Source organism: Ceratotherium simum, chromosome 12 (assembly GCF_057802395.1).
Source record: "Ceratotherium simum simum isolate JZ-2026a chromosome 12, ASM5780239v1, whole genome shotgun sequence".
In the NCBI taxonomy this organism is placed as follows: Eukaryota; Metazoa; Chordata; class Mammalia; order Perissodactyla; family Rhinocerotidae; genus Ceratotherium; species Ceratotherium simum.
The window spans coordinates 66,428,666-66,443,392 of record NC_141911.1 but is presented as its reverse complement, the minus strand read 5'-3'; the positions used below and the strand labels follow the sequence as shown (position 1 = coordinate 66,443,392).

Genomic DNA, 14,727 nt, shown 5'->3' with positions numbered 1-14,727 from the left:
CTAACTTGTTACCTTGCAAGTAGGATCTCAGATTCTTCACAGTTCTTGACACTTTCTAGGTGGTGAGGATTATGGCCCCAGGAAAAATCTGATAATTGGCAAGGCATAAAGGAAGTTTAAAATGCTGTGTATCATTTTTTACTTAGTTAGACTCCTATAGTTTTAGATAGAACAGCCTAGGATCCAAGTGGGGCATTGATATCCTGGGGCTCTCTGATAGGATTTGTGAAATAGTCCTTGCTCTCACTCATTACAACCTATATAGCATTGGATATATTATTGCTGTTATAGTCTAAATATTTTTGTAAAGTGACAGGCTGGAAAAAGTTATTTTTTGGACACTTATGCATGATAAACTGGCAAGCAGTTTGTATAGACAGTCAATGTGACCAAAATGGATGGATTGACCATACTATGGTTCCTAAATTTTGCACGTATGACTTGATGAACTTCCTTGAGGAAGATTCTTCTGCCTACTTGAATTTGGAAACTCCCTTCCCAGGTCTGATTATCAACATATTATCAAGGCCCAAGGCACAATTTGTTCTTGGTAGGTAAGCAGATTGAATAATTATAATAGACATTGTCTGTTTTAGTTTTACTTCTAAGCTAGAAACACGAGTGAGGCCTAAATAGAAGAGAACACCACAAAGATTGAATGACAAAGGGAACTCACAGCTTTGTTAAGGCCCAGAACAAATAATATCCAACATTTACACAAAGCAGCACTGAAGAGTAAATTCTGGACTGTAGTAGTAGTATAGTTAATAAGTTAATAATCTTGCTTCCAACTCTAATGTGTGTTTCATCATTTTCCTGGTATAGGATTTGAAGATAACAATGAATGTGATTGCACTGCATATTTCTTTTAGACATTAGCTAAAGTTAGTTCTCAGCTATAATATACTTTTGTTTCCTTTTTAAGCTTTTTTTATTATCATCTTTTGTAGAATTTAAGGTTGCTATGAGGCTATCTCGATGTTATATAGAAGGATAGAATGGGCGCAAGAGTGGGTGAGAGACCAAGCAGAGTGCAGAGAGAGTGAGAGTAAAGAGAAAAAGTGCAAAAGAGCCATACTTCAAATATGAAAGACTTGCTGTGGATCTATTAGACAAAATGGCTCACGTTCAGAAAGTATGACACACAAAATTTATCTTCGAAGATCAACAGAGACTTTGCTTTGAGAGGAAATAGTAGAGTTTGACCCAGTAATACAGAGTAATCATTCCAGAAATTAACATTGATAACCTTTTTTGTATTAAAAAAAAGATTGCAGAGCACTGCATTTCTAGCCGGCAGAGTCTGTTCATTTGGGAAAAGACCTGTGTTTATGGTATGCAAAGTCAGCCCTTATACTTTATCTCCTTCATGGCCTACTTTACTTGCTAGCCATGTGTGGCAGATTGCATTTTCCAAGATGGCTCCCATCCCATATGCTCTTCTGCCATGAGACCTATCCACCTCCTCCCATCAAGAGGTGGAGTCCATTTCTTTACCCTTTGAATCTAGATGGACCCCATAACTGCTTTGACCAATAAAATGTGGTAAAGCCCTTAATTGGCCTGGCACTTTCCACCTCCTGCCTCTTAGAAGCCAGCTGTCATGGAAAAATGCAATTACCTTGAGACTACCATACAGTGAGAAGCCCCAACCATGGGGACAGGCCCTGGAAAATGAGATGCCACGTAGGTGGAGAGAAAGGCCAACAAGCACCAGGGAACCAGGGAACCAGATATGTGAGTGAGGATGCCATTGTGGAAGTGGATCCTCCAGCCTTAGCTGCCTCACTTGATACCACATGACCCCGAACAAATCAGTCAGCTGAACCCTTCCTGAATCCCTGGCCCATAAGTTTGTGAGCAAAAGAAAATTATTGTTTTAAGCCACTTAGTTTATGAGGTAGTTTGTAATAGCAATAAATATTAGGAATACCTCAATCTGGACTGGATGGTAGTTAGAGAGCACTAATAGAAAATAAATTCATTTTGACCTTTATTTCTACATGCGAGGAATAGTAGTGGTCATTTATTAATAATTCACCCACAGGAGTGATAAGATAGCAAACTGGCTTCATTTGTCAACTATTGTCTTTTTGATTATATCCATTTGCTTAAAGGCTCTTTGAAGCTTTAATGTTCATATTATCACTGCTTTTCTATCATTCTTGAGATTCTTTGGCAAAGAGTAACATTCTGAAAAAACAAGCTCGTCTACAAATTAGTCCTCTTTTGCCTTCTTGGTATATTTTGCAAAATTAAAAAAAAAATGATTATTTTGCCTTATTCAGCTCTCCACTCCTAATGTCTGAAACATTTCTGCCTGGTGTATAATGAATCATGTAATTTTTTTTTCCCATTCTGAGAACAACTGAGCAATCAGTAGGCCCTTGTGTTTGCTGAGGAGGGAAGGCTCCTTGAAGTTCATTTTAGTAGAGAGATACCCTGCTAGAAGACATCGATACTGGATTAGGAATGAGAAAATTTGGAATTTAATTCAAAGTGCTACTTAACTGTAGGTACAGCCTTGGGTAAGTAACATAACCCAGTTGGGCTCCAATTTTCTTGTTCAAAGTGAGGAGCTGGATATGATAGTCTCTAAGTTACCTTCTAACATCGAGATTCTTTGTGGTTTTATCACTTCCATTACCACCATGGTTACACATCTTTTAAACTATGATCTACATTTATATAAGCCTTAAATATGGAGCCTCTGGACTGTTTTTATGTTGATTACTTATCAATGGCACACACTTTCTCTTCATAGTTAAAAGAAAATAACCTATTTTCAAGCTAGTTTAAGATTTAAAATGTTTACAGTAATAAAGTTAAATTGCACTGGAAAAATTTGTCTGTCAAGGACACAACCTGGCCCCGTGTGCCATTCGTTTGCATCTACAGGGAAACCCAATTATAACAGCTATTTTCAAGAGCTAATACCACTGGAGACTGAGCAGAGCGACCCTGTAGTAGAGCCAGCGGGTAACAGCGCGTCCTATAAAATTGACCTAGACAGGAACGTAAATGTGGTGAGCTCACCCACATTCTATTATTCTCCTGTAAAATTCTATGTTTGATCTAAAATATTGTTGCTGATATTTATGTAGAATGAGACTATCATTAATCACTATGCTAGTTTTAATAATTATGTGCCTCAGGTGAAGTGAGGCACTAAATTGTATGTCATGGGTTCCAAAAGCTCTTTTTAGGTTGGACATGATAAATTTTGCAACCAATACATCTTTGGTAAACCGTATGTAAGACTGGCATAAAGTGGAAGATGCAGGTCCCTAATCAGTTCTTGCTGCTGCTGCTTTACCATCCGTCTCGATGAAACATTTACTGAGCCTGCTCCAATCCAGGGCGGAACACACACCACATTTACATGAGAGACAAGGGTGCTTCTCTTGATGTAAAGGCCGTTCAGTGAGGTGGCATGAGTCCTGGATCCTGGTCTTCCCTAAGCTACTAACTAGTTGTGGAACCTTGGGAACAATCTCTAATCTTTCTGAGTCTTGTTCCCTCATTTGTTAAATGAAACGGATTTCAAAAATTTTTCTTTGAGGTCTCTGCCCAATATGAGACTTTTATGAAGATGAGGTCTCTTTCCCTTTACTGTTTAGGCAGGATGCATCCTCACTGCCCCTTCTTGCTTCTCACTTCCTCAGGGCTTGTGAATACAGCACTGTTAATGGTGACAGAGTATCTAATGCCTCTGTCCACTCTGTCAATGCCTCTGTCCACTCTGTCACCGTCATCATTCTCCCAGACTGCTGGTATAGCCTCTTAACCACATCTCTTCACATCCAGTCTCTGTTTAGCTCCCATTCAGTAGTTTTTTATAAGGAATACTCTTTAAAAAAAAAAAAAACCACCAAATTTATCATTTCTCTTCTCTCTTTAAACCATTAAATGGCTTCACACGGCTTTTTGGTCTGAACCCCAAATCCTAACATGGCTTACTGGGCTCTCGACTCTCTGTCCCTGCCACACCTCTGGTCTCTCCTCAGTCCACCCTCTCCTTTTACTCTGCAGCCTGTAGTTGTCCCATAGCAGACTCAGGTGGCAGCTCAGTGAAAATGAGTGCTTTGTTTTAGTTTAAATTTGCTGCAATAAGCACAAAGAATATACTTTTACCAAAGGACACCTGGCAAAATCGGGCTGAGGGATGTTGCTGGGTGTGGCTTCTTAAGTCTTCCCAGTTCTTCACGGGAGATATGCTTGGTTTCATGGTCATGGAATTCTTCCTGTCCAGGGGGAACATATATCTCTATATATGTTCCCCGAAACTCCAAAGTATGTTACGTGGTTGGAAAACCTGCCTTTGTCTATGGCCATATCATCTGGATTAGCATCCTAGTTCTGGGTACATATTCTTTGTAAGCTAACAGGGCCATCTTGCTACATGGTTCACAAGTTATATAATAATGATTAGCTGTCACACGTGGATAACTACATGGGACAATGACCATCTGTGGACAAGCACGCTTGGTGATGCTTTAAGGCCTAGGATGGAGTCACTACTGCAGGCCTGGCTAGGGGTGACCATTCAACCACATGGGCCTAGTCTCAGCTCTGCAATGCCACATTCCTTCCCACCAGAGGGCATTCGGCTATGCTGCTGCTGCTGCTTGCATCACTCTTCACAAACCCCACCTTGCACCTTTCTTCCCTCTCAGGTAATTCCTACTCATCATTCAGGTCTTCTCAATGTTCAAGTCCCTTCCTCTCAGAAACTGTCCTGTTCTTTCAGACTAGCTTGCATGTCCCTGTTTTCTGCTTCCATAGTGCCCTTAACATCCCCTACAGATAGAGTCATTACACTTCCAGTTCAATGGCCGTCCCCACTTTTAGATTGTAAGTTCTTTAAAGGGAAAAATTATCTAATTCTCATGCTAAAGCCCCAACATCCAGCACGGATCCTGGCATATAGTAATCAGTCACCTAATAAAATAACTGTTGTGTGAATAAAGGAGTAAATGAATGATGGAAGAGGAGGACATAGATGAGATGAAGGAGAGGATCACAAGGAGGGAGAGCAGGTACTTCCTACTGATGCTGACGGTGGAACTGCAAAGAACTGGGAGAGAAAAATGAAAAAGGCCTCCTACCTGCCCCATGAGCCTGACTTTAGCTTCCAAGGAGGTGTAACTGTTAGAGTCCCTCCAGTTCTCCTGTGGAAGAGAAACAATATAGAATAAGACTTGTGCAGAATACCCCACAATTCAGGAAATTGTGGGGGGAGAGCAGTCCTGAGACCTAGAAATGGGTCTGAGCCTAACTGTAGGTACATTCCAACAAATACTAGGGCTTTTTTATTGTGAACTTTGAGAAACTGTTTTCCCTTTGTTTGCTATCTGTCCTTTGTATTTTTTCCCATTGATAACAAATGTATTAAAAATAAGGAACAAAAAGATCCTTAGAGAACCTCAAGAAGGCTATGTGTTAGCTTATAAGATAGGCAAGCACTGTATGTTTTCATTCTCAGTGGGTCAGAGAAGGGAGACTACCATGGTCAGAAGCAATGACTTCGGGAAATAGGACAAGAAACAAAAGATTTATCCAGGAAGGGAGATAGGAGGAAAAGGAGAGTGGACAAAAGCTGCTTTGAGATTGTGATTCCACGGACCTATCGGGCATCCCTCTCTCCTACCTACCCCTAATCAACAATATTCCTCTCCTTTCTCTTCTGATTCCCCTCTGATTACTTGTGGTCCTCTTTCTTTCAGACTGGCACCTTTGCTCCAGGACATAGGATCCATTTACAGTGGCTAAAAGCTTTGATGCACTGAGAGTGTCATTCATATAACAGGCAACCAAAGTAGAAATGTGACTGCGTATGCCCTGGAAAACATGAGCAGATGTGGTTAGTTACCATAGGCTAACTGTTGCAACAAACAACACCACAATCTCAGTGACAAAACACTCATGACAAAAAGTAACACGGGTCCAATGAGGGTCAATGGAGGAGAGAAGGGGAAGGAGAGGGACTCTGCTCCACACAGTGGTTAAGGAACTCAGGCTTTCTCTGACCTGTTGCTCCTCTACCTTCTTGGGTATGTCTTCCTCTGTGTTCAGCCACTAGATGGGTAAAGAGAGAAGATTACTCATGGGAGGGTTGTATTAGCTAGGCCTGAAAGTGGCATATACTTCCAGCCACATTCCACAGGCTAGAACTAAGTCAAATGGCTGCACCCAACTACAAGAGTGGCTGGAAAATATGGTTGTACTAGATTCCTAGGGTTGCCATAGCAGAGTACCACAAACTGGGTGGCTTAAAATAACAGAACTTCTTTCTCTCACAGTTGTTGAGGGTAGAAGTCTGAAATCAAGGTGTTGTCATGGCCATGCTCCTTCTAAAGGCCCTAGAGAGGGGTCTTCTTTACCTCTTCCTAGCTTCTGGTGGTTGCTGGCAGTTGGTGTTCCTTGGCTTGCAGTTACAGTGCTCCAATTTCTGCCTCTGTCTTCACATGGCTGTCTTCAGTCTGTGTGTCTCTGTACCCAAATCTTCCTCTTTTTATAAGGACACCAGTCATTGGATTAAGGCCCACCCTAATCCATTTTGACCTTGTCTTAACATGATTACATCTATAAAGACTCTATTCCCAAATAAGGTCACATACACAGGTACTGGGCAGGTGGGACAAACATATCTTTTGGGGGGACACAGTTCAACCCACGATAGTGGTCTAGCTGGCCAAGAGGAAAAGAGAAATGGTTTGGTGAACCACTGTTCAACCTCTGCCTAGTTGTTAAGATTCTCTACCACAGATAATAGTGAGTAGGAGAGCTTTTTGAGGGCTTTAGAGAACTGAACCTTTATTTATAACATTGTTGCTGTGAAAAATGTATTTTTAAAAGCAAACATCTCTGACTGATAAACTAACTTTTGGAAGACAACCTATCTCTAAGAGCATAATTGCTGTACTTCAAGGAACTTTATACCACTCAAATAATGTTACAATTTTTTTAAAGGTATTATGTGTCATATTTTGTAATACTATTAACTCTAATTGTTTAATAAAATAGAGTAGACATATTAAAATTAATGTAATCATCTTTAAAACTCCATGTCTGCAAAATAGGCTTAACATAAAACCAAGAAAGATTTCCTTTTTCTACTTGGGTCCCTGTCGTCTGACTGCGGTTTCTGCTCTGGGCATTTCCCATCTTAGTCTTTGCCCATCTTACTGCACTTTATTAAGTGGCTGCTCTTCATTGAAGCCAGTCGTGCCTTAACAAAAGAACGGTGGTCTTAGAATCGAAAGAACTTTAGCTCTGTAGCGTATTAACTTTGTTATCTTGGGCAAGTCACCAAAACTGCTTTTTACCTCAGTTTTTTCACCTATACTATGATTGATATTAACCTTTTCCCTGTGTGATTGTGAGAGTCCCATAAAGGCACTTAACATTTGAGTGTCTGCCATACACCAGTCCCGTTATAAGTGCTCGGGATGTATCAGTGAGAACAAGGGTCCCAGTCTTCATGGAGTTTCCCTTCTAGGAGCTAAAAATGATATAAATTACAAAATGCTTTACAAATGTAAGGTATTGTCATCATTGCTATTGTATCTGCAGCAACTCCAATTTCTCAAATGTCTTTAAAAAATCTTATTTGAAATTATGCATAGCTCCTAGATATAAGGAAGTATACAAAATAAAAGAAAATCTAAGAAATGAAAAATTTACCCACTAGAAGTTTAACCATAAATATAAACTCATGTTAAATATTGAAAATGCTTCTTTATTGCATTTAAAAATAATCCTTGGCCCCCTATTATATGCCATGCAATGTGTTAGGCTCCATGTGGGATGCAAAGATAGACATTAATCTGGCCCTCAAGGAGCCCCGAGTCCAGGTGGACACATGCCCACTAAAGACTGCACTATGAGGATAGGAAGTAGAGAGCACGCAGCAGAGAGGCACAGAGAAAGTGATTGAAAGCTTCAAAAGAGGACCCCAAATGCTTATAACACCATCACATCTTGTGGACATTCTCTATATGTAGAATATATACCTTCTAACACTGTGAGGGACATAGCACAACTGGCACCTGGTTAATTCATCTACTTGCTGAGATTTATATTTTACACTTTGAATATAGACGTTGACATCTGTGGAGTGCTGGTTTGGTATTGGTGCAGTACTTTCACTCTTTAAAGGAAGTATATTGAATAAAAGTTTAAATAATATTTCAGAACCACACCAAGCAGCCAGGAGGTTAGACCTCATTGCAAAATTAGATGCCTGAATCTGAGTGTTTAGAGCCATGTGCTATATACTTGGATGTTGACAGAGAAGGCACTGTTACAAGAGGCTGTCTGAACATAATCAGAAGTTATTGATTCGTAAAGTATTGAAATATGAAGTACATTTGTTTGCAACTTACATTGCAGAGGTGATGTAAAATATGATTAGGTTCCTAACTGGGCCACCAAACCCATGGACTGAAAAACACATTGACGTCAAAGGAGAATGAAGGGTGTTGGTAACACAGCTTTCCTATAGATCCAGTTGCTAGAAAAGTTTTCCCTTTTCCTTCTTTTCCCATTTGAGTATCATAGCTTCCTCAGTATGTTTGCCAAGAAGTTCCTATCTCAGGACCTTTGAACTGGTATTCTGTTTGCCTAGAATATTCTTCCTCCAGACAATTGCTTGGCTTGGTCCCTCACTTCATTCAGGTTTCTAGAGAGTATTCCTCGGCACCTTATCTAAAATAGCATCTGTCTCTCACCACTCCTTATCCTACTTTTTGTCCCCTTAGCACTTACCACTATTATTTGTGTTTACTACCTAGTTCCCTGGTTAGAATATTAGCACCATGACTGCAAAAACCTTGCCTGTTTTGTTCACTATTATGTCCCCACTGGTTAGGTCAATGTATCCCTATTGCTTAGTTCCTGGCACATGATAGGCATTCAGTAAATATTTATAGAGTAAATGAATCCAGTTTTCAGGCTGAGGCTGCTCCTAAGAAAGGTCCAGTAAGGGGGACACAATTGGGACAAGAGAGAGAAAAAGTGAGGGGATGGGTGAGAGGAGAGTGGAGGAGAGGGAGGATATCAGGAGGATTTGGGTGAGGGGATGGGTGAGGGGAGAGTGGTAGAGAGGGAGGATATCACGGGAGTTTGGGTGAAGGGATGGGTGAGGGGAGAGTGGAAGAGAGGGAGGATATCACGGGAGTTTGGGTGAGGGGATGGGTGAGGGGAGAGTGGAGGAGAGGGAGGATATCATGGGGGTTTGGGTGAGGGGATGGGTGAGGGGAGAGTGGAGGAGAGGGAGGATATCACGGGGGTTTGGGTGAGGGGATGGGTGAGGGGAGAGTGGAGGAGTGGGAGGATATCATGGGCGTTTGGGTGAGGGCTCTGACAACAGTGGGAGTTGGGCTTCTAGAGGCTTTTGTAGAAGTTCCTGTAGGGTTTTGTTTCAGAAAAAAGAGCCCCATTGCCTGTGTCCTGGCTGTGAGATCTGATGCATCACTGGTGGGATGGGTCTGCTCCAGCAGTGGGAGGTTGGAGGGAGTGAGGGGCAGCAAGACAGGGGCTGACTTAGATGAGGATGGGGCAAGGGTCTTAAGGATGGTAAGGCAGAGAGAGAGCAATCCCAACAGCAGTGAGATAGAAGGTGAATTTTTCTTGCTGTGTATGCTGGAAAGATGAGTTCCAATTTTGGTAGCCATTTTCGTGTAAGAAACATTTTTAAAGTAGACTTTCTGATTTGAAAATTACCTATATTTGTAATAATAATGATAAGATTAACAATATCGATAACACATTCACATAAGCACCTTCAATTTTCAAAGTGTATTTTATACATTACCTCAGTGGTTAAATCCTTACTCTGTTTTTACATCTAAGTATTCTGTGTATTATACTTTGAGTTTGTTTTCTAGGAATAGGGATGAGTGTTCAGTGTGTACATATGTGTATTTGAACAAAACATTTTGGGCTCTGGTTGCATCCACATTTTAATATGTTTAAATATAGAAATATGGCCACCTTGATCCAATAGACGAAATTGGGTTTCTTGTTAAAAAACAAGCCCTGGGCCGGCCCCGTGGCTTAGTGGTTAAGTGCGTGCGCTCCACTGCTGGCGGCCCGGGTTCGGATCCCAGGCGCGCACCGACGCACCGCTTCTCTGGCCATGCTGAGGCCGCGTCCCACATACAGCAACTAGAAGGATGTGCAACTATGACATACAACTATCTACTGAGGCTTTGGGGGAAAAAAATAAATAAATAAAAATTAAAAAAACAAAAAACAAAAACAAGCCCTGTTTTCTTTTCTTGTCAAGAATAATTCTGGAACTTTATATTATAAGCTCCTTGAGAGCAGGGATTGTGTTTTATTCATCAGTCAATAGAGAGAATTAGGTGAAGAAGATTTCTAAGATCAGTTATAAAATGTTGTAACTCCATGACTTTCTTATATTTGTATTACCTATAGTGTCTTACTTTTATATTCAACAACCTTGATTAACTGCCTTTAATGTGCCATGCATCATGCTTGGTTCTGGGAAATTCAGTGATCTCCCCCCACCCAAACACACACACACACACACACGCGTGTGCGCACACACGCACACATGTACACATACTCCTGGCCGTAAGAAGCTCCTGGCCTGTCAAGAAGACAGTTGGATCAATGTGTGTTGTGCCATAGTGTTCAGGTGCTCTGTCAGAAGCTACGGGGGAAAGAGGAGGCACAGAAGAGGGAGTGGTCTGTGCTACCTGGTTGCTGGGGGACCTGTTCTCCAGGCTTTATGACAGAAGTCATCCTTAAGCTGAGCTTTGAAAGATTATCATTCAAAGTCAAGTGAATAACATCTTAAAAATGTAACTTTCTTATATTCACTTTAGGACATTAACAGCTATTCCTTTTCCTTGAGTAGCCTCTTCACCAACTGAAATGTACCTCTTCAGGTTCAGAGACACGTTCAAGAATGTTTTCGTTTTCTTAGTGTGCATCGTATCTGTTCTGTGTTGAAGTACCTGTAGGAAGAAAATTAAGTGCAGGTTTTGTGTGTGGGTTGAGAGCTGATGGAATTGAGGGTGTGTCGGAAACTAACCAGCAGAGTCCCCAAATCATTTGAATCCCTGGCATTCTTTTTTCAAGGCTGTCTTCCTTGTAACCGGTCCCTGATGGTAATTGGTTGAATCAGATTTAACAATGCAGTCGGATAAACAGTTGTGGCAGCTGCTACCATGGCAACGTCACCGTCCCTACCCTCCCAGTGCGCGCCCCTTCCCCACCCCTCCTCCTCCTCCTGCTTTCCTCCAGTAAGTGCACACTCGCTAGTGGTCTGTACGGCGGCGGGGTTTAATGGCAGAGCTATTTTCTTTCCAAATTGTTCAAAATGATGAGCGAAGATGCAGCTCAGAAAAGCGACAGTGGAGAGAAGTTCAATGGCAGTAGTCAGAGAAGAAAAAGGCCCAAAAAGGTAAATTGCCGGAATTTGGAATGTCTGTACATAGATGTGTGTGTGTGTGTGTGTGTGTGTGTGTGTGTGAATGTGTATATCAGTGAGGCTATAGAAACCGTGGAGCGTTGTAACTATAGACTATAGCGGTGCCACGCATTGCTTTTTAAAGAGGCAGGTGCAAACTGCTGCTTTCTGAGACTAGGAAAGGAACCCAGTTCATGCTGGATACTGACTGGAACATGGTGAAGGGAGCAGAGATAAGGTGTGCTCGGCGTGTGGATTATTAAGGATTGTGGCCACTCATGGATGCTTCTGGTGTTAACCGGGTAGAGAGAGAGTCATTTTGTTTTTAGAATGTGTGAGTTTAAAAGGAAGCATTAAGCAAGGTGCATTGTGAAGCAAAAGGAAGATTTTTGGCCAGATGTTTTTGCTCGGTGATGGTCTCGAGATGGCTAGACAGCAAATGCCTTTTGGTTCCATCCTAAGTGTATTCTACCTGAGGAGAAAAGATTGTTGTCACAGGAGGAATATGATCCCCAGCGTGATATTTCTTTGGCTTGCTTACCTCCTCTACGGTTTTCTCAGACATTGTGATAGCTCTTTCATTGATTAAGATAAACAGCTAACGAGATTATGGGGTGGGGGTGTGGGCACACAAAGCAGTCTGCAGGATCTCTTACCCTGGCGTACATTCCCACACCCCTGCTTTTCATGGGAATGATTCCAGTGACAAACAGGGGGAAAGATGCAAACTATTCAGCCCCACCCAATGCCACGACTTCTTTCTTTATGGCCTGACTCCTCCTGGTAAACTGTTGCAGCTTCGCAGAGCTCTTTGAGCCCCACCTCTGAAAGAGATGCCTTCTAAATAAATTCTCCTAAAATCCATTTGTTTCCTGAAGCAATAATATGGGTGGGATATAAGATATGGTTCTAATGTAAATGGTTCCAGTGTTTGGTTTTGGATTTTCAATGAGCAGATTAAAAAATGATTATCATGAACAAATGAATATTTTTCATTTTGATAATGTTGAAATTGCATTGTGTTTCAAAATTATAGATCCCTGATGTACTAAATGTCTCATAATCTAAAAAATTTGAAACAATTCCAAACCTCTGATGTTTAAAAGATCATTGTATTAGCAAACAAGGGATTAGTATATCTGTATGGTGCCATGTAATTTGATAAAAATAAGCGTGCCCACAGATGACAATTTTTTAATAATAGCATGGAGATAGTGATGCAATCTGATAAAGGCAAAAGGATAATTCAGGGCAGGCAGGAACACTGGTAGAATGTCCTTTTGTACCTAAGGATTCTGGATCTCCCAGACCTCAAGGGCATTTTTATAGTGTTAGTTAATTGATCAACATTTTTTAAAAAAAGAAAAAGCAAATAGAAAAGAGAAAGAGAGCAAGAGATAGGGAAAAAGAAAGAAAAAAGGAATTTGTGCTTGAATTCATAGTATCATTTCAAAATCCTCTTAATTTCTCCTTAAAGTCCCTGTGTTGCATTAGAAACAATATACTCAGAACCACTAAAGGGGTGGAGAATGTATCTCAAGATTTTAAGCTCTGAGGGATGATACTAAATTCACATGACCAAAGCCATCTTAAAGTATTTGAGGAGGTAGAGAAGACAAAATCATCATATGTGATAACTATGAGATTTTTTAAGCTCCATTTTCTCAAACATATTTATTTTAGGAATAAATACTTTTCCAAACTTGCAGTCAAAATGATAGCAATTAATAGCAAGTTTTGAATGTGTGTGTGTTTATGCATAGATTCAGAGGCACATATTAAATGAGCTGCTAAAACACATGAATATTGAGTGGTTAAAAATAATTTCACCTAAAAGGAAAACACACACACACACACACACACGCACAGACATCCTTCAGTTTGTCAAGTTAGACATAAGCGGGTTTGAATCTTAGCTCTATCCTTTAATATTGCGTATTTGGAGTACGTTTCATTTAATTTCTCTGATCCAGGTCCTCATCTGTAAAATGTGAATAATTGCATATACCTTTTGGTATTTTTGTGAGGATTAAAAATAATGTGTATAAAATTCTTTGAGCAGTATTAGATATATAGTGGCTGGTAGTAACTTCTAGATGTTGTTACTGTTCCCTTAAATGGAAATTTTTTGTTGTAATAAGCCCTGTAGAAGGAAAGTCTGTTTATATTTTTGGGAGAGGCAGAATATAATTATTGGTACTTTGTAAAGGCTCGTAGTCATTTTTCAAAATGTCAAAAGTTATATGCTACAATTGGAAACTTTTTGTTTTGGACAAATTATTGAGATTTACATAAATATACCCTAGGTCTTTAAATTACTGCTTCATATATTTTTGCACAGCAGGCAACTTGAGTTTTCATATTTAGAAACTAGACCATTAAATGTGCTTTGATGAGGAAATAATAATCAAGAGATGAGCATCCCTAATAAGCATAAAATCTGAGAAAAGCAAGAATGGGAGCAAAGTCAATACCACATCATGTCAATACAGTTGTTTTTTTTTTTTCTACTAGAGGTTCACATTGCATCCATTGCAGGATTCCATATAAGCATCCAGGATTATAGACCACCAGGCTCACTGTGGCCTGGGTGTTGAGCTAACATGCTGAATCGCCTTCCTTGAAAGCATGCCTCTTCCTCTAGTAAATATCTAACAGATGAGCCATAATCCACTTGTTTATTCCATACCTCACAAAAGTAGTTCGAGGCAAAAAACTAAAGGATTCTTTGCCACAAAACCCACAATGTGAAAACAAAAGTTCAAGGAGATTATTTTATATCAGAATTGCAGTGAGTACCTTAAAGGTAATTCTTTTAGCTTTTCTTAAGCATGTCTATTCTGGCTTTAGTAGTTGAGCTTGCCAATGTCTTATGTGCAAAGCCAGCCCACACCTGTGGTTGAACGTGTTGGGGTTACAGCTCATTGCAGCGAGGGAGGATGCACATCGTGGGGAAACATGTTAGAAAAGAGTCACAGGATTTGGGCTTTGGATGAGTGATTTGGGGAAAGGTCTGAGAAAGTGTGGGCTCGCTCTGGACTGGGTACTGTCAGAAAGTGGGGACAGGTCTATGATTGTGCTTCCCAATAAATCTTAGCTCTAGGAGGGCAGACTAAAGTGTCACTGAAGCTGTAGTCAGTAAAGAAGCAACAGTCTCGGGGGCCAGCCCTGTGGCTTAGCGGTTAAATGCGCGCGCCCCCTGCTACTGGTGGCCCGGGTTCGGATCCCGGGCGTGCACCGACGCACTGCTTGTCCAGCCATGCTGAGGCGATGTCCCACATACA

General features: G+C 40.8%; 1 protein-coding gene across 4 annotated transcripts in view; it reads left to right on the top strand.

Annotated features, from left to right (window-relative positions):
• The window catches only part of ANK2 (ankyrin 2), a 629,932-nt gene that overhangs the window by 295,283 nt on the left and 319,922 nt on the right, over positions 1-14,727 (top strand). The window contains exon 1 of one of the 4 annotated variants that reach the window (XM_087437711.1): positions 10,828-11,437. The exons of the other annotated variants lie outside the window; for them this stretch is intronic. Coding sequence (XP_087293837.1) covers positions 11,354-11,437 — 84 coding nt within the window. The 5' untranslated portion in view covers positions 10,828-11,353. Of the gene's footprint in view, positions 1-10,827; positions 11,438-14,727 lie in introns of those variants that run through there. 4 annotated transcript variants of the gene reach the window in all.